Source organism: Drosophila pseudoobscura, chromosome X (genome assembly GCF_009870125.1).
Source record: "Drosophila pseudoobscura strain MV-25-SWS-2005 chromosome X, UCI_Dpse_MV25, whole genome shotgun sequence".
In the NCBI taxonomy this organism is placed as follows: Eukaryota; Metazoa; Arthropoda; class Insecta; order Diptera; family Drosophilidae; genus Drosophila; species Drosophila pseudoobscura.
Window position 1 is genome coordinate 17559224 of NC_046683.1, and position 20297 is coordinate 17579520.

The window sequence follows — 20297 nt, forward strand, 5'->3', positions numbered from 1 at the left end:
CACACGGCCAGCAGCAGCACAGTCGTCGGCCGGCTATCGTGCGCACTTGTAACGGAGCGGACCGTAACGGGATTCAACGGAGCGCCGACAACGCACGCGGCAAAAGGACGTAAGAAAGCGTTTGAAGTGTGGAAAATCCTGTGGCAAAGATCGTTAGTCTGCTTGCTGTTGTTGTTCTTGTTGCTGTTGTTCCTGGTGACTGGCTTTCGCGTTTATTGGATTTTTAGTTGGGGAGCACGTAGCCGCCTCTGATGGTGTTTTTTTGTTTTGAATTTTTTTTTATAAGTGAAACTTAACCGCTTTTGTGTCGCATCCTTTGCCCCGCGACCGTGGCTGCGTATCGGTGTGCGCGCGAAAAGGAGTGAAAAAGTTATTAATCATTAAAGGACATTTATGTCGGGCTGTGACACACGCACAAACACACACGACCAGAGGATACATTTTATACATATGGATATTCGCCCACAATTTAGTTTACTTTGTTTTTGGATTTTCGGGGTCTCGTCAGAGGACCGCTTCGGTTTTGTATTTTCATTTTCCCCCGGCCATTTGCGTTCTGCGGATAACTAATGTTTTCTTTCAGAAGTAATCTGCGTTTTTTCACATAACTTGAGTAACTTGAGTGTTTTACACCTGGCTTTGAACAACTTCTCATTTCTTATGAAAGTTTGCGAATGCAGCTATCAATCTTACCTCAAAACTCTGCAGCTTAAGCTTACCGTTTTTGGAAATAGTAGTCTTTCAAATGCAGAACTATTATTTTCACAAAACTTGGCTGAGGCATCGTTTATAACTATGCCACCGTTCGATTTATACCTTGGAAATCAATTCTATTATTTCTGTTCAAAAATAAACTGAGCCAGAGGTACCGATAGGTACATATGTTACCAAGATGCCCTAGATGACGCGACGTTTATTAATTAATAATATTTTAGTTTATTTTGACTTTCGAGAAAAATACCGCAAAAAAAACATAAATTTTCCATTTAAAAAGAAAATGTTTCCAAAAAAGATATTTTATTTTATCCAAAAAAAGCTTATCTTTGGAAAAAGTTTAAAAAAATACCAATTTAAAAACGTTGTCATGGATTTTTGGAGCTCCGGAACGTGAGTTTGGCCGTGGCATAGTGTCATTTATTATCTGATGTCAATGCTTTGTTGGGTCTCATCCGATGTCCCTGGAGTCTGGGGACTCTGCGACAAATTTGGCAACATGATTTTGAAAACACCGGCCAATGCATTCATTAGATAGTTAGGTGCTGGGAAATGGAAACGACCACGCGAATGCACGCCGGAGTCACACGCTAAAGGACCAATGAATGGGTGAATGGATACCGGGTACTGATGCTCGAACAGATTCGTGAATGGGTCCAGTGTACACGAGATACATTGAGCTTCTCCATATGGTCAATTTGTAGCCAATGTACTGTGGCTTTTTTCCCTAAAAATAAAGAAAAAGTTAGAAGTACTCCACGAAACATTCGCTTTGAATCACTTTTTGATGCTGATTCTGATTTCTGATTGGGAGTTTTTTCTTCAAAGTCCAGGATCAAATTTCACTCAAATAGATAGCTCAAAGATTTTCCAAAATTAGTGCTATGTTTGTTTGTAGTTCTTCTTTCATACGTAGACGTACCTGTGACAATTTTTGATCAGGAAGTTGTGTGGGCTCCAGTTGTAGATCTGTCTGTCTGGTAATAAATGTGTGTGATCACATTCAGTGGGAACCCTTGGACTACGAGTCTGTGTGCCCGATGTGGTGGCTTTTCGTTTGACAAATTATGCAAATGATGGCTCATTTGTAGGCCTTCTAGTCCGTTCAACACGCTACAGGCTAATATGGGAGTTGACTTCTGAAAGTCCTTTCTTCCAGCACGTAACTAAGTGGATGAGATAAGTGAAAGCTATTCCAGCACAATGGACCTATTCGTCCGTTTGGGAACGTTGGATATTTTGCAAAATTAAACACAGTAATATTCAGTTCATATGTATGGATGTACGATACATATTTATAAACTGTGGCAAAATCTGTAGCCTCGAATCCCTTTGTTTTAAGTGCGAGTACTTAAATCAGCCAGGACGCAGGGAATAGAGTGGAGGGATTCTCCGCTTCGCGCCATGGCAGCGCACTTTACGATTCGATTGAATCCTCCCGGTCACATGGAGAAGTGAAGAGAAGGACTTACGAGTGTCGCGAGTACCCAACGACATTCACTTGCACGAGATTGGAGCTGGAAGCAGGAGTGTGTGTGGGATTTGTGAGTCCTACTGGGACTCGGACTCGGACTCGGCTGGGACGCTGCCGCAGCTGTTAAACTCTCATTGTCTCTGCCGTGATTCTTTTTGACAACGATTTATGAAAATTGAAATTCTTGTTTTATTATCCCAAACAAGGCCTGGCCTGGCCTCGGACACGGCGATGGGGATGGTGATGGCGGTGGGAATGGGGATGGCGACGGGCTCTCCATTGTTGGCATTTGAACAATATTTTATGCAAAGTAGACTAGCCCGGGACCGTTTCACAGTCGTTGCCGCCCCCCTTCCCCGGCTACTTCCTTGGCGGCATTGATTTACAGTCAAAAGGTAGCGGGTTACCGCCTCCCCCTCGAGTGAGGTGCTCGACCTACTTTGATTTCGTTTGCCGTGCTTAGAGTTCATATTTGTGCGTTGTCGATTTTTTGTTTTTTTCTTTTTTTTTCGTAATGCCTCCGACTGCCCTTCTGCCTCGTGCGCCCCTTTCGTATTTGGCCGATTGTTTCTTGGATTTCGTTGGTTCGATTTACCAGCCCTAGCTCCATATCCAGCAAGAATTCCGATTACCACCGGATCCAACACCCCCCGCCAACCAACCCCCCCGGCCCATCACGGCCCGTTATCACACAATTCCCATAATTCAATTTTTGTTTTAATTTCCGCTCTTGGACGTAAATTTAATTTCCACACTAATACATTGCTTGAAGCGTATGTGTATGTGTGTGTGTGTGTGTGTGTGTGTGTGTGCCAAGGGCCAAAATCAACCCAACCCAATCATATGTGCCCTGCGTATACATAGGTTCGAGCTACAGGGACTCCAGACTTGGTTCGGTCAGATCAGTGCTGCTCAAGAATGTCGATGGAGTCGAAGCCACTTACGTGTCCAGGGCTGATGCTGCTACTACTGCTGGCCACGGCCATGCCGCTCCCGCCGGCAGCGGGCGGGTCCTGCCGCGAGGCGCAGCTCTGCTGCAACGGACGCGACTCCTCGTGCGTGGTGCAGAAGGCCCCCGTCAACGCCATCATTGAGGACCTGAGCGATAAGCCCTGCTACTGCGATCACGCGTGCCTCAAGCTGGGCGACTGCTGCGAGGACTTCAAGGACCACTGTGGGGGTAAGTACGAAGCTTGGGGGTAATTTCTGTCACTTAATGACAAAATTTTGAATTCACGTGTCACTCACATGCCGTCATGTGCTGCGCTTTGAAGTGATTGAGCAAGGCATCGTTTGTAGTGTCCTGCTGCTATCCAATAACATCTAAGGACATAAATATCTTGAATATTCTTTGTTAGAACTGTCTGAACAAGAACCATCCATCGAAACACCGTCAACGAGCACGTTCTCCGGCATTAAGATACTCGGTTAATGAGTGGTTTTATTTGTGATTTAATTGATTTATCATGGTAATATTAAATGTTCTTTAGTACGATCTATACGTGCATTACTAGCGGGTTTGACTGGGGGCCATTATCAACCCCCATCTGTTATTCTAGCGATAACAGAGGATCGAGAGCGTCGCCCGTGGCCTTGCGACATAAGACTTTGCTGAGACTATCGATGGCTACACTTTATCTCAAGGTATTCTTTTGTATCTTTAACTTACCATCAACTGAGGGATATTAGATGGCTTAAGACATACATACAGTACGTATGTATGAATGTGGGTAGAAGGGAAATTGATTACACAGCCCCACAATAATGACGTTGTCCGCCCGGAGAAGGTGGCAGTCAATCTTTATTTATTTTGGGTCGCTGAATCGACTTTCTCAAACTGTCCGGCAGCTGCTGCTGCTTAACAAGCTGCTGCTCTGAAGCTGAAGATATCAAAAGTCGCAGTCGAAAGCGCAAACAAAACACAAAAACTGACGACTGCCGCAGCACAGCACAGAGCCAGTCATCAGTTTTATTTTTTTTTTCTTTTTAGTTCTTGTATTTTATTCAAGGGCTTTGAATGGGGAATTTTTTCGGCCTGCGGGTGTGTAGCAAACTGCTTTCTGCAATTTGCCTGGCGACCCACGTCGCGCTGCTGCGAAGCCACTTACATTGTGAGTAAACTCATCAATTGTGCGGAGCTACGGATGCTTCTATCTAACTAGCCTTATGGGCACTATGGGCACTTTTCGGCTTTTATTCTATATATTTAAGCTTGAATCCTTTTATCTAACAAGCATTATGGCCACTATGGGCACTTTTCGGCTTTTATTCTATATATTTGAGCTTGAGTCCTTTTATCTAACAAGCATTTCAAAGTATTCTTTCATAGAACACAAAAAAACGTATATTATTTCTGATCTAAAGAATTAAACTTTAAATTAGCCATATAATCTATTACTCTGAATACATTCTATTAATAGTCTCTCAGGCATTTGAACTTCAGACAAATTATACTTTTCAAATTCGGAATAACAAAAATTGTATTTATGCCAGAAACAAGGGGATATTTTGCACATATTCCTGCGCACATATACTGGAATACTGCTCACGCAGAAGCGTTATAGTGTGTTATCTGCTTATTCTTAAAAATTTGTTTAATAGCTAAAATGTGAAAGAAAAGGTTGGGTTTCGTAGACAGGTTCATTGGAAAAACCGGTTGACAAAATTTAAAATAGAAAAAGTTCGCTTAATGCCGCTAGAAATCATACATAATTGTAATTGAATATGAAATTATTGTATTATCGTAATCGTCCTGCCGTCAGTCGGAGAGGGGAGGCGAAATTGGTTGGGTGGGCATGGTTTGCTGCTTGCGGTGGTTTTTAAGCGCCGCTTGTTCTGGCCAACTTCAGAGAGTTGGCGAGAGTTCATTATCAAAGGCCAAACTTAAGTGATGGGCAAACTTACCGACACATGGAGGCACCCAAGAACACAAATAGAAGCGCACACACGCACACACGCACACACCAGCACACGCACACACTTACACTTACCAATACTAGCATGGAGGGCCAAATTGAACGCGGAATCCTCGACATGACTGCGGCTCCAGACATAACTACGACTATGGTCGTAAAAAGACCAACTTAATGGCCATATCCCTAGCTAAGAGTCTACATTCATGGCTCGTTGGGTCCATGTGCGCGTGTGTGTGTGTGTGTTCGTGTCTACAGATACAATTTGTTCTTCTGCACTTCTTTTTTTGTGCCTGGCTTAATACCCGGTACTCAGAGACCACAGGAGTATATGTATGTATGTGTACAATTTGTGACAATGTATTTAATAACCAGACCCCACATAGCCCACACAGGCATCGTATGAGGCTCGATCAGCATCAAGAGACGATTGGATATACCCATCCTGATGAGCACCAATAGAGCTTACGACTAAATCATAATGCAAGTACATACATATACATAACGAATATGCGAATATACTATATGTATATATGAGTACCGTATCGAGTGCCGTACTAAGTATCGGCACGTCGAGTCTCGTGCCAGCCGGGGTTAGGGGAGAATACAATGGCTAAAGGGCTTTAATTTTATTACATACAACAAATAAAGTCAACGAACATACGCCGGCCTTCCATATTAAATAAGACGCAGACATGCGAGATACTCGTAGAAAGACGCGTGGACAGGCAACGGAAGGAGGGGGCGAGTGAGCAATAGGGATGGGGCGGAAGGATGCACTGGCACAGATAGGGACTTTGCCCAATGTTGGAATTTTTCGTGCCAGCTGCGGCTACAAGCTAAAAGATGACAAAAAATATAAAAGAGGAACCCGAACAAAAAGTAGTAAAAGTAAAAAAATAAATACAAATTACAAACCGCGTCTGTGCCAAGAAACCAGAATTACACAGGCAGGATCAGTAGCTGGAGGTGAAGAGCCGCAGAAGGCCGCGCCAGAAGCTTATTTAATTTTTCATTTAATTTGATTTAATTCGAAGTTACACACCACTGAGACTCCTGCTGGCAACTGTGTGGCGCCTCACTTGGATCACCTCACAGTGCACTGTGGGCACAAACGGCCAACCAGCCCGTAAAGTGAAGTCAAATAAACTATTGACTGTAGTTCGAATAGAACCCCTGAACGACTTGACCGGGCCATCAATTTGTACAAATATAAACTTGAAGGGCGGTTCATTCGGGGATGTTCGGATTCTAATCAGCGCAGTGCTCACCCTCCGAAAACGAAGCGAGCAATCATCGGAGAATTGATTAGATTCTTTATAATTTCCTTGGACCGATGATGAGCTGCTGAGGTATCAGTAACGTTGGAAGGATGGCAATATGATCGTCCAGACCTAGCCATACTTGGGCCTTGTAACCCTAAGAGGATCGAAATCAACAAGATTCTGCAAGTTTTCCACTCAAGTCCTGATCCAAGGAATCCAACTGAAGTCTTGAAAAAACTCTAGCTCTTTATACTTATTAACGAATCTATACTCTATCTCGCACTCGTTTATTTCATCGGGTTTTGTGCAAGTTATCAAAAAAAAACTTAGATTCAATAAGAAATGTGGTTATCTTGATAAAGCGGTTGCTCATTTAGTACTAAATAATATGTATGTTATTTGGAAGATAATGTATTGAATTTGTATATCTCCGCTTCAGAACAAAATGATATCTGATAATTTTGAAAATTGTATAACCATTAGGCAAACTTTGAAATATACATATGTATATGTATATGAACTATTGTTCTTTTTTGCCGCCATATTGGCCGTTCCGCCCACTGTACACTACGCCCTGGAACGTTTGTGGGGGATAGGAAGGGGAGGGAATGCCGCCACAGGTACAGATACTCCTAGAGAGGAGACAACAATGAGGAAGACCGGCAGACAATGACAGAAAACACGGCGCGGCGCGTCGCGACGTTTGACATTCATTTGCCTGTTGGCCCTGTCAGGGCAGGAGGTAGTTCGTCCCGCAGACAACGTCTGAGCAAGACAATGAATGGCATGTGTTTCGGAGAGAACAGAGCTACGGACGGGTAAATGAATCAAATGAGTTCAGATGCTGACGAAGGAGTAGATGGTTTCCGTCTGCGAGTGAATGATTCAGATGAGCACCTCTAAATGCCAAGCATTGAGCTATCTGTCGTCAGTTCGAGGAAGGCAGGAATGGTCCCCAACTAAAACGAATGACGTGGATAGTAAGTGCATGTTCACGACACCCTCTGTCAACTGCGAAATTCGTCCTTTTGCGGCAAAGAATTAACGGAATTACATATAAATAATGCATGTAAACAAATATATGCAGACTTTTTGACTCTTGCTAGTGTCCTTCTGAGTACGCAGCTTTATTTGTGGTGCGATGTTACGAAATAAATGAAAAGCGAGCAGAAGGGGCAAGGGCCGAATTGGGAATAACAACTCGCGTGGGATCTTATTTTTTAGTTTGGCTAAAGACGGAATGACAAAAAATATGGTACAACTGCTCTTCAACTGATGAAAGGTTGGTAGTAAGTATTTAAGGTACAATAAAGCTAATTATAAATTCGTATCGCTGTGCTAGGGTCTATTGGCATGAACGTAGGTGTATCGGTGTATATAAATGTATGCCTACAGGTGTCGTTGGGCCCAAGATATCGCTGGCAAAGAGGCTGATGGAGAAACAGAAAAGGAATCGCAAAAACAAAGAGAAAGCATCATAAAACGTTATTTTGGGAATACCCTTTTATTGGCACAATCAGACCCTAATTAACCTAATGGAATTCTTAGCCTAATGTCATATTTATTTACAATTTAGGGCATTAGGCCAGCTTTATGAATTTTAATATGTTTTTGTTTTTGTTTTTTAATTTATTTATGGAATGGAAATTTAATGAGAAGATCTAAGAAAGTTAATTAAACTGGGAAGCTGCTATGTCGTTGTTGCTTTTGGATTTTGGAAACACGGCGCAACAACCACAAAGAAAATCACAGATCGGCCACTATATAAGATTGTATTTTCAGTAATAATGAGGCACAAATTGACTACTACAATGTGAGTGGGTGATATATGTGAAAGTATATATGTAGAAAGATTTGGGTCTATATAGATGCATTGATAGCTGTCCGGCAGGCAAAGTCGAACAGCCAAAGGGGGTGCTGAGGTTCTCTGGGTTGGCCCACCACCCAAGACCGACTTTTATCACAATCGTACCTTGGATTAAGTTTTCTGTTGTGTTGTTTATTGTAATATACATAGGCATCCTTGTAATACTTTACTAAATATCTTTTATGTAATCATTACACCACGTTTTTGTTGCTTTTGGACTAATTTCCTTATATGCAGCATGCACTTGGCATTATTAGCTGTACCCTCAGATAGATCATAGATCAAAGCACAGAAGGTTATACTATAGAATAGCATGGTTAACCTTTTTGAGCTAAGATAAAGCTTTATAAAAGCTTTGCCCTGTCTTAAGCTGAGCTCTCACGTGCACGGTTCGTCGTACTCCCGAGAGATGAGCTTTCATTGATAAAAGCTTCATCTGATCTATGCTGCGCTCTCTGGAATATGTACATACATATGTATGTATGCATGTAGAATCAGGGTGGTTCACTATTTCAATGATAATATAAGAAAAACTGTTCCCAAGATTTGTAATGACAACATTTTTTACAGGAATTCTAGCTTTGCATTGGGTTATATGCTTGCAAACTTAAAAATATTATATTTTTGCCACCTCATTTCGGCTGGTGGCCCACAGTGCGACGGAGGGCACAAAGTAAAATAAATGCGTATGAAGCCATAGCTGTCAAGTTGAAAAGAAAAACGATAGTCAACAACAGGGCCCAGTCGGGTCATAATGTTCTGTTCGAATTGAAGACGAGGACACTGCTGGCGGGATAGATAGCAACGAGTCCGAGGATTGGGAAATGATGAGCTTTTGCTCTGAGATTCGTTTTGGATAACACCATTCAACAGCCAAAAAAACTCTGGAATCAGATATACCTTTTCTGATAGATATGTGGCTCCCAAATGTAAAATTAATAACGGTATTTTTGTGGATGGATTTTTTTTTGTTTAAGATTTTTTCCAGAAGTAAGCTTGCGTTTTTCCTCCTAGTTTTAATATGCTACACATCAAATTGCATCGAAAAACGACAAGAATCGAATTTATTTTTGATTTATTTATTTTCCTGAAGTCGAAGGAAAAAAGCATAAAAAATACCGCATAAAAATATCAATTTTTCATTTGAATGCCTCATATTTTCCAGACGGTACGCTTAAGGTACAACATGTACAGTACCGACTAGGAGCTGCATTCTTTGGCTTTTCAAAACTACTAAGTTCCTCAAATTTCGGCGGAGTATCCACAAGTTATGTGCAAAAACGCAAGCTTACCTCTGAAAAAACCCCACTGGCCCCCCTCTAAAACAAAATCATAGTTCATTAAACATTTTTTGACCCCGAAACCTATCAGAAAAAGATAGTATCGCTCCCTTTCAAGAAAAGGTTTTGTTGACCAGTGTAAGGAGCCACAAAAATTCGCGTAGTGACACACACACACATACATACATCTACATAGGTACTACCATACGTCCATCTGTACGTGCTACTGGTGCCTCAATCAATCAAGTCGCCTTTGCGGAGGAATACATGAATGAAACCAGTGAAAATAATAGGTACTATGTCCCAGGTCCCTCACATGCCCTGTGCCGTCCGTGTCCCAAGGGTCCCAACGAGGGTCAACGGAACTGTCGAATGGCCTGTTATAAGGGACCTGCCCAAGGAACTCGTCAAACTCCCATAATTCACGCTAATCAGCTCGCCAACAGGCAGCATGTGTGCTCCACATGGGCGGGGACACCAATCGAGTTCGAAACATTTCCCCATGCATCTTTATTCTGCCTTTTTATTTTCGTATTTCATGCGTAATTGACGCAGCCATTTAAGTGTTCGGGCCTCGGGTGAGCGAAAAAACCTTCACACATAAAGATCATCCGAATGAACTATCCTTTGAGTTGAAGACTACACACTCGCATGAGCAAATATGTAGCAAGTATTCACTCGCTGAGTTTATTCATGCTCGTCCTCGTGGTCGCACAGTGGGGCATCAGCCGAAAAGATGTGAAAAAGTCCTTTTTCTGGTTGAGCGCTTTGGATGATAGATCTGTCACAGATATAAACATCAAACCGCATAATGAATGAGAAGCTGAAATGATTGAATGAAACAAAATTTCAGAAATACTCAGGAATATATTTTTTGATGGAGACAAGTTGGTGTTGAAAACTAACACAAAATTAAGAAGAATAAACCTATGACCTTTGTTTCGTTCAGAAGTATTCGTTTTGCACGCTGGTCGAATGGTCGAATGTCCCACTATGCATAGTACCGATCAGTTTGATCAGAAACGACTAAACATGGCTACTTCCATGGGAAGGTCAACCTAGATCAAAATATTAAATGCAATAGAAACAAATTTCCATATAATTCTGTCCCAATATTATTATAAAAACTTATAGAAAGTTACAAATTTAACCAATTGAAATTTGACTTTATTAACTTTGATGAAAAAACCTATTATAATCAGCAAAAGCTAATTATTTCGATATTTTATTATTACGTATTTATTATTTTTTATTATTTATTTTTTATATTATATAAAACATATATATATATTATATATTATATATATATTATTTTCTCCCATAGGAGAGATGATTCTTGATAACAGTTCTTCCACAATGTCCAAAATATTTAAATATCTAAAAAAATCAGAGAAAATGGTTCAGTCTCGGCTATTGGTATATTTGCAGCTCTTAGTAGTCAAGGAAATTTGTATTTCGCGCGACATGAAGTACGATGCAACTTATTATTAATGAAAAGCTTCAACGTGTACCTATTATTATGATCAAGTGTGTACGAATATGCAAAACATTAAATGAGCGGGAACTTTGTGAACCGCAGCTAGGGCCGCTACTCTTCACTCGCACACTGCACGAGGAAGAGTATGTGAAAGAGAGACTGAAAATGAGTAAGAGCGTGGAATTTCATTCGTTCATTCTGACGATTATAATGATCCGATTTAATCCAGTCTGGTAGACATAGATATTCTTTATTATTCGGCGTTTTCGGTTTTATCTTATCTTCACGGATTTTAATTCATTATAGGGGCGGAAGGTGGCAGGTCGGAATTTTGAAATACACTTGTATGTTATATTATGATACAGGATGAATGCAAAATTCGATTGCTCTAGCTCCTATAGTCTAGGAGAGAGATCTAGGACAGACATAGGCCCTGGAGGTCTATATCGAATGATGAAAATGGGTCGAAGCCCAGCCTTTGGGTATCATCCTCGTTCGCCTCACTGGGAACAGAGGAAATCTACGTAGCTGGGTCAAATTCAGTGCCAGGTCAGGTTGGATGGAACAAAGTTGGCTAGGTGTCAACCTATTCGAAAACTCTCAGAGCTAAAGCTACAATGGAGATAGACTGTAAAAATAATAAGAAATCATCTGAAAATTACGGGACGGGTGTCGGGAAGCACCCACAGAACAAACAGACGAGCGTCAGCGTCAAACAGAAGATTGGGCTCATACGGAGGCTGACCCGAGATTGCCCGAACCCCCGAGACGTGAGCCTGGTCACCAAGTGGCTGGCCATCTTGGGCCACACCAACAAGGAGGAGGCGCTGGCCCGCGACTATTTACTGGAGCTCATACACCACCAATTGAGGGAGTCGAATCGCCTCTCATCGCCCTTCACGAAGCTGGAGAGCTACAGGCGGGAGCTCCACTCGGTTCTAAGGGAGGTGGGCCGACAGCAGCTGCGGCGGCTCGGGCTCCTGAAGCGGCAAAGTACGACGGCGTTGCGGGTGCCCAAGCCCTCGCGGGCGAGCCTCATCGCCCTCCACGCTCATCCCCCCAAGCCCCAGACCAGCAAGGAGGCTATGAAGCAAGTGTGGAGGCAGAAAATCTATCAGCTGGACGAGCTCGAGGCGCAGTACAGGCGGGAGGAGAAGCAGTTAAGAGAGTTCCGATCGGCAGCCGCAGTCGCAGCCAAGTCCAAGGAAGGCCGCAAGCCGCCCCAAAAGCCGGCCCAGAAGCCGCCCATGGTGTTGACCGTGGTACATAAAGAGTTATTGTGCGGCAAGGAGGGAAAGAACGAAGCTAAGACGAAGGCAAAGTTTACGGATGTACCGGCTTCGTGTGCGCTGTTGGCCGAGCGCAACAACCAATATCGCCAGAGCAGGCGCCAGACGATCCTGGAGCGCAAGGAAAGGGAGCGCAGGGAGCGGATCCAGCGCGAGTACGAGCGCGAGCAGCAGCGGCTCCTCAGAGCCGAGCGGCAGCAGAAAGAGAAGGAGCTCCTCGTCAGCAATCGGGCTGATCGCGAGAAGGAGCACCGCGAGCGGAGCCGCACAGTGCAGGAGAGACGCCAGCACGAGCGCCAGCTGATCGAGAGCCGGAAGGAGAGGCAGCGTCCCCGGGAGCCTAAGTCGAGCGAACAGGGCCAGCGCAGCCGACCGCTCTTCGAACGGAACCAAAGCGGGCGCCAGCTGCAGGCCAATCTACTTCGCCGGCAATCGTGTTGGCTTTGCAATGGGACTGTGAGAATCGAGGAGAGTCTGGGCCTGCGCATCCATCTGGATGGCTGGATGTGCGATGTGTGCCAGCAGAATGTGCGTCTCGACCCCAAGGTGGTAAGGAGCTGCAGCTTGGAGCCGCAGAAGAACTCCAGCTCTAACGCCAACGCCAACAACAAGAAGCTGGCCAAAGGAGAGCGCGACCGTCAACAGATGCTTGAGATGGAGATGGAAATGCCTGAGCCCGAGTGGCACCGGCAGCGATCACCTGAGAGGAGCTCAGACGAGGAGAGCAGCGCAGAGGGGAAAGCGGGCAAGGACGAGCAAGGACCCAGAAGAGGGTATACGAAAAAGAATGCGAATCCTAAAAATGTGACGTCGGAAGAAAAGCAGAGACCGACGGATGTTCGCGAAAGTCAAAAGAGTATAAATGAGATGAACGCAAGAAAAGTACTCAAAAGTAATGGTGGAGAAGGACAGCTCGAAGCGGAAAAGCGGAAGGAGGTCGCAATTCGATGGGAGCCGAAGAGGAGAGAGAGCGAAGAGATCAAACGAAAAGAATCAAATGACATTGAAAACAGGGAAGAGGAGCACCAGAAGAGGGCAACAGAAAAGCTTGAAAGGAAAGAGCTGGAGAAGAAGTCGAGTATGGAGCCTGCAAAGAAGGAGGTGCCAAAGGACCGTGGGATAGTGAAGAAACGGTCGTGTGAGGAGTGGATAGTCAAGGAGGGAGCGCCGGAGGGATGCACCGATGAAGACACCATTTTGCACGAGAGTAGGTCGGCGACGGAATGGGACATGGAAGAGGAGCAAATGGACAGAAGAAGGGAAATGCAATGGGATTTGCTGCTGAAGGTTTTGCAATCGGAAAAATTTAAGAGACGACGTCAAAGCCAAGGGACGGTAGACGACAGAAATGCTTTGAAAACAAAAGAAGAGCCTGAACGGAAGCCCAGCAGGTATGATACGCTCGAGGAAGCACAGCAGAGGAAGGAGCTCAGACGGCGAGAGTCAGAGGAGAGGCGAAAAAGGGAGCAGATGGAACTAGCAGATGCGAATGAGAAGCGAGCAAGGAAAGACCTTGAAAAGAGAGCCAGCCTTCGTCTGCATGAGGAGGCAATAAAGAGGGAAAAAGAAGAGTGCGAAAGGAAGGAGCTTGAGAAGCAGAAGCTGATGATTGAAAGTCAGATAATGAAAGCGTGCCCCTGGCAACAGTGGCCTTCGCTGGGAGCACTGAAGAAAATATTTATCGAAGAAATGACTTCGGCTGCGACTGGTCCACAGACGGTAGAGGAAAAGGACAATCGACGAGAGGGAGGCAGGGCAACGCAGTGGGATATACCACTGAAGAAAAGACAATCGAAGGAGAAGAACCCGCGACATCAAAGTCAAGAGCCAGACAATTCAAGAAAAGAGGTGGCAGAAAAAGATGGGCTTAAGTTGAGGACCTGGCCAGAACAGGCCGTGAGAGAACAGCGGGAGGAGGAGCTTCGTGCTCCAGAGAAGCAGAAGCAGAAGATAGAAAGGCAAGATCTTCGACGTGAAGAGACAAAAGAGACCAAAAGAAGAGAAGGCACGGAAAAGAAATCCAAGGAAGAGCTCCAGCTGGAGCAGCCAGTGCAGGACCGAGGATCGCACGAGGAGCGCGAAAAATTAAGACAAAGTAAGGAAATTCAAATCAAAAGAAGCACAGACCTCGAAAGGGTGTCCAGAAAAGAAAAGACCGAGTGTGAAAATCCAGGGAATGTCAGACTTCTTCACAAAGAGCTTTCGAGAATTGAAAAATTGAAAAATTACATAGAAAAAGAAGAAGTCGAAAGAAAATCCAGTGAAAAAAAGCTCGAACGGGTGCTCCGAGAGCAGGAGCGTATTTTAAAAGAAGAAGTGCAGAAGAATAGCGAAAAAAAACAGGTCAAATGGAAGGAGAATCAGATCAAGACAAAGGAACAGCCAGAAAAGAGAGCCAAGGAACCAGATCGAGCGCGTGAACCAGAGGACGAGGAGCTCAGACTTCGAAAGGAACTCAAGATGATGGAATACGGAAAGAAGAGCTGTCTAAATGTAAGGGAAGAGCCAACTGGGAGAGCCACGAAGGAAGAATTAGAACGGGAACAGCACCCGAATGATGACCGAATGCGAAATGGTAAGGAAACGGAAGGTCTGCCAAGAGAAGAGCTCAAGCGGAAGGAGGAGAAGGAGAGGAAGGAAGAAAAACCAAAAATAATAGCTTCGGGATACAAGCTCGACCGCGAGCAGAGAGGGAGGGCGCACGCACAGCAGGAGGAGCGACAGAAGAGAGAAGATGAGAGCCAGCACAAGTTCAGAGATTACATAAAAAAAAGAGAAGAGCTCTATGCAAGAGAGATGGAGGATGAGTTTAAGCGGCGACATGGAGAGGACAAAGGCACAGGAGAGCTCGATGAGAGCGGCAGTGAAAAACTCGAATCTAGAGCTACAGAAGTGGAGCTGAAATGTAAACTCATGGAGCTCGATCAGAAAAAGTCTAAGAAGGAGATCGAAATTCGTACGCGAAAGAATAATAAGCTTGAAATAATGAGTAAAGACCCAGAAGATCTTCCAAAGAAATCTGGTGGAAACGGTAACGAGTTCGAGGGGAGAGCAGAAGACGAAGAGCTCGAACGGAAAGAGGTCGATAGTTTGCAACAATTTTACGAGCAGTTGAAAAGGGCAGAAAAAGAAGAGCTCGAGTCCAAGGATACGGAGGTCACAGGGAGGGAAAACAAGCAAACAAAACTGGAGGAAAAGCGATCGAAGAGAGCGAATCTGAGAGAGAAGCCGTCTACAGCTGGAAAAACAGAAGAGCTTAATGAGCAGCTCCCAGGATACGCAAAAGGAGAGATGAGCTCCCCCAAAACCGCGGTCCTGCAGAAAAAGGAAACAAAGGAGAGCGAAACGGTAACTGGACAGACGCATCCCTCTGTATCTCGGACAGAAGCGGACAACGCTTTCATGGAAGTTCTTTGTGATTTCCGGAAGAGATTCCTGGGCAGGGCCACGGGGCGTCCCAGTTCCTGGACACAGCCGCAAGACGAAGGGAGCAAGTCCATCAATGATATCCAGGGTCTTTATCAGGTACTCCATGAGCTCAACCAGAACGTGACTCGCTCGCAAAAAGTAAGTGGCAGATGTTTGGCAACTATCCCGGAGGACGCTGATCACACAAAATATGTCAACCTCCTCCACCAGGTATCCGAGCACACTCGAGCGCCGAGCGCACCGAGCGCATCACTCCAAAGCACGCCCAAGGAGTGCACAGAGAACCACGCCCACACCACGTCGGAGCAGACTAGCGATTCTGGAAAGGAATTGCAGAGAGAAACAAAACGGACGACCAGGCCACTACCGCGTAAGCAGCAAAGCATCAGTGGGATCGGGGACCAGGCCGCAGCCTGGTACGCTTCGTACTACGAAGCAAAGATGAAAGCTGGTAGTGAATCGAAGGCTCGTTCCAGCTCAAGTTTCGAGTACTTCGCTCCAAGACCTTCCATGTCACAGCACGAACGATGGGTTCGCTTTATGGAAACCGACGAAGGCACTAGCGTTGGCGATACAGAGACTAGTACCGACGTCCCGGATCAAGTCCCGGGCATGAGCTGTCCGCAGAAGAAGACTTGCGTGATGGAGCAGCAGCAGGACGCAGAGGAAGTTGAGCAGCAATCAAAGAAAACTCAGATGGTTTCTCCTCCAGTGAGCTATTGCACGCGAAACGGAAGGAAGCGCTTTCGTCCAAAGTTGGCCAGCTACCAGCTAAATCGCAGGAAGGGACTGTCCCGACACCAAGAGCGTCATACTTTCTGCCCCATTCTGTCCGGAAACGGAGAAGACAATGAAGACCCAGAGGCACTGTGTCGGCGACTGCAGACCGATAATGCGCTGATGGAGAGAAAGATCGCCGAGGCTAGGAGAAGGAACCGCGGAAAACATATCGCGGTGTCAATGATGAGCGGGGCTGCAAATGTGGTCAGACTTTTCCAACTGGGAAGGAGGACCCAGGAACCGAAACCAGAAGAAACGAGATGGACGGAACATTTCGGGGACTTGCCCCATGACTTCGACTTTCCAACCTCCACGTTAAGAAAGATAATTCACAGTGAGTCACAGCGGGCAGTGGAGCTACCGGGCCGCATTTTCCAAACAATATCCAAGGCTCTGCACAGTCGTGGTGGCCAACTGACTGGCAGCCTCCTCAAGTGCATTGATACGATGGATGCAAGCCTGGAGGAACACCTGCGAAGTGTCCTGAACAGCCAGTTTGAGGCGTGGCACGTCCCTGACCTCTTGCAGATGGCTGCCAAATTGGAGGACGAAGAGCGGAACACGGCTACCAGCAGCCTAGCAGAATCCTGCAGGGCTACTAAGGAGTCCCACCAGCAGCATTGGAAACAGTTGTCAGACCATTTCATTAGCTTGACACAAGCAAGCTTCAGCGACCATTGTGACGTGGAGGACGACCTCGTGCAAGCTGCATTCCAGACTGTCGTCAAATCTTACACGGCCTGGAGCAGCCGGCGACTTAAAAACGTGGCACGAGATTAGTTTGTTCTATATACAAAAAAGTATATAAAATGTTTCGCAGGAATACTAAAACTACTTTTTTCTTGGTCACTAGAATTGAAGGAAAAGTAACATTAAAATTTAATTTTTAGCCATTGTAAATCTTAGATTTATTAGAAAAATAAAAGAAATTATTTCAATAATGAGTACTGCCTCCCTTCTTCGCAATAACTTCACGTAGTCTAGGTAGCTTAGGGAAATCTCGCTCCATGCACGTTGCTTTCCTCCTTCGTATACTTTCTGCGCCAGCCAGCCCCATACATTTTCAATAACGTTAAGATCTGGAGAATATGGTGGAAGTAAACGACTTCACTACTCGAGCGCTATGAATCGGGGCATTATCTTGTTGGAAAATCCATGGGACTGATCCGAAAAGATCATTTCACTTTGTGAATACGGATTCCAACAGTGTTTTGAAGCGCTCAACGTTCATTTTCTGATCAATAAAAATTCAATCCATTGTACCAAAAAAGGGAATGGCACTCCACCTTCTCGACTGTGATGGCGGCTTTAATACAGCTCAACTTTTCGCAAATCATTAAAATAATATTGATAGCCATTAGGTCCGTCAAAATTAAAAGGTTTTTCATCAGTAAAGACCACCGAACGCCAATCATTAAATCGAGTGTCAGTTTGAACATTCCACGTCATGTGTTCCTTCGCATATTACAGCCGTTTTTCTTTGTATATAGCTTTTAGAGGTAGTTTTTTTTTTATTAATTTTTAGACTTTAGATGTTTAGCACTTTTGATTGTACGCTGGTTTTCCAAAAGCCGTACTCTTACTCGTCTCTTTCGAGAAGGTTGTACGACCAGATATTGTCAAAGTATACTGTATCTTGCGAGATAAATAACAATATTGTTGCCTATATCTCACATGCACACCCCAAATACCTCCTTTAACGTCTTCGATTGAGTGCTTTGTAGCCGTTCTCGCAGTTTTCCGCAGTTTTTTGCAGTTTTTCAGCCTGGTGACGTGTCAGCAGAGGGGGCTGCCAGCATTCATCGTGCTATCCTGCTATCTACCTCACCCAGGCCGCTTATTTACCTTATCTGTATGCATCTGTGTCAATGTTCATTTTAATGTACTCCTCGGTCTGCCATCGCTGCCAGAGACGCCTAAAGTCGAGCTCAGTTTGGGAAAAATCAACGTGAATGGAAATGGAAAATCGCACATAAGAACACGACACTTAAGCCATTGTGCTGCATCTCTCCTGGCCAGATCCTGCCCTTGATCTGCCCAGGTTTCAACGCATTTATGGGCTCCACTTCGCACAGTGGGGCCTCAGACGAAAGTATTTTACAGAGGAGCGCCTTGGATAATGAGAGTATGAGTTTTTAGAAATTTAATTTTTAAAAGTTTTTAGCAATCTATTGAAAAAATTCAAGACAATGCTGTGGTCTTGGAATATTTTCCCTTCAAAAACATTATGTTTTATTAATTTTGCAAGCTGCAATGACCGAAGGACCCTCTGTGCGACGCCAAAAGTGAGGGGGGATGTGGTATAAAAAGCAGTTTCGGGACTGGCTGTGGCTTTTGGAGTTGTCTGCTCTGTTGTACGGGTATGTGGTGCATTATTCTCACCACTTAACCTCAACTCACAACTGCTCCAAGTCTGGCTTTTTTACCTCACGTCATCAGCAGTTTTCCTTTGTGTGCTCTCTCCTTCCTTGCCATAATAAATTATGTCAAATTAATTAAATCGACGACAGTCGCTGGCTGCAAAGGAAGTTGCGTGTTGGCCTGATGGAGAATTATACCATCCGAGTATATACATATGAACGCGGAGAAAGCTGATCCGACCGAATTGCACAAATCGGATATGAGCCTGGCGAATGCGTATTTCCGATTAAAACCAGCATTTAATTCAATTATTTGAATGGAATTCAATACGATTGGGGCTGCACGGGCAAAGCTAACACTCTCTCTCGCTCTATTTTCACCAACGAATCACCATTTCTCGCTCACTCCGCCAGGGGGCGCACACGGAATGAAGAAGAGTGTTTTTGAGGGAGGGTAAACCATGGGAAATAATTGTCTTTATTCTGGCTATAATAATTATTCGATTCTGCAATCTACGTTCTCGGATTTTCCATATCTTCGAAATTGTGAATACCACAGATTTTCATTCATTGAGGGGGTAGTAGAGGGCGAGGAAAATTCAATGCAAAAATCTTGATTCAGTATGGTATCACAGGAGTCTGTACACAAAATGTGTCTGCTTACAGTCTTATAGTCTCCGTGAACTAGGCCACAAACATGATGGATAGGCAAACGATATATCGGCTCGGCTAATAACGCTGACGAAACTCTTCCTTCCTATAATCTTTGAGTACCTGGTATACCTACACGAGTCGGATGGTGATGTCGATAAGATATTCTTGCATTTACTTGGCGCCAAAAGGTATGCCATGATTTGTCAATATTTTCTAGTGCCTTTTCCGCTCGATGAACCAGCCTCTATTCTTCCCGGATCTGCATCCAGTAGATTTCTGTTTAAGGAGTTTCTTGATGAAGACTTTAAAAGCTTTAATGGAACACAATACCAATTGCCATTTTTCTGTACATATTTTCATATACATATGTACATGCTTGCATAAATTTTGCGGGGTATCAAATGGTTTTGTCACGTAAATACATAAATAAACATTGGTATGTATGTATATGTACTTATATGGTCATCTCGGCTCACCTTGTTTAGCCCGGCACTGCAGACGCTTAATTGGAAATTTTCCTAAGTATGCTTTGACTAATGAGTTTTTCAGCAAGTGGGCAAAACAAAGGAATCGGATCACACAGGGAGTGTGCTTATGTGTGTGTACAATATTTGTGTGCAGTCTGAAAAGCAGAGAAGGGGGTGGCGATGATAAAATAGTAAGCAGGCTAGGCTGGCAGGCTAGGCCTCTGGCTGGCTCTCTGGATGGCTGGCTTAAAAGGTAACGGTTCCAAAAAGTCGGCTGGCAAATGCACATTAACAAAAGCAACGCACACATAGGCAAACGACCTTGATTA

At 44.4% G+C, this 20297-nt stretch overlaps 2 protein-coding genes across 3 annotated transcripts in view; both read left to right on the forward strand.

Annotated features, from left to right (window-relative positions):
- vex (somatomedin B and thrombospondin type 1 domain containing protein vexed) overlaps positions 1–20297 on the forward strand; it is a 113690-nt gene continuing 93393 nt past the window's right edge. The window contains exons 1-2 of one of the 2 annotated variants that reach the window (XM_033381467.1): positions 1–152; positions 3053–3368. In XM_033381467.1, the coding sequence (XP_033237358.1) occupies positions 3107–3368 (262 nt within the window). In that variant the 5' untranslated portion in view covers positions 1–152; positions 3053–3106. The remainder of the gene's footprint in view (positions 153–3052; positions 3369–20297) is intronic. The other variant, XM_001354518.4, reaches the window with a different exon arrangement.
- LOC6901188 (trichohyalin) lies at positions 11580–17428 on the forward strand. Its single transcript, XM_002133853.3, has 2 exons — positions 11580–15845; positions 15918–17428. Exons 1-2 carry the CDS (start codon positions 11607–11609, stop codon positions 17265–17267), a joined length of 5589 nt encoding a protein of 1862 aa, XP_002133889.3. The 5' UTR covers positions 11580–11606; the 3' UTR covers positions 17268–17428.

Coding starts and splice junctions, on each gene's coding strand:
- LOC6901188 (XM_002133853.3), top strand. CDS start 11,607: ATGGAGATAGACTGTAAAAATAATAAGAAATCATCTGAAAATTACGGG. Junction 15,846..15,917: donor ACGTGACTCGCTCGCAAAAA/GTAAGTGGCAGA, acceptor CTCCTCCACCAG/GTATCCGAGCACACTCGAGC.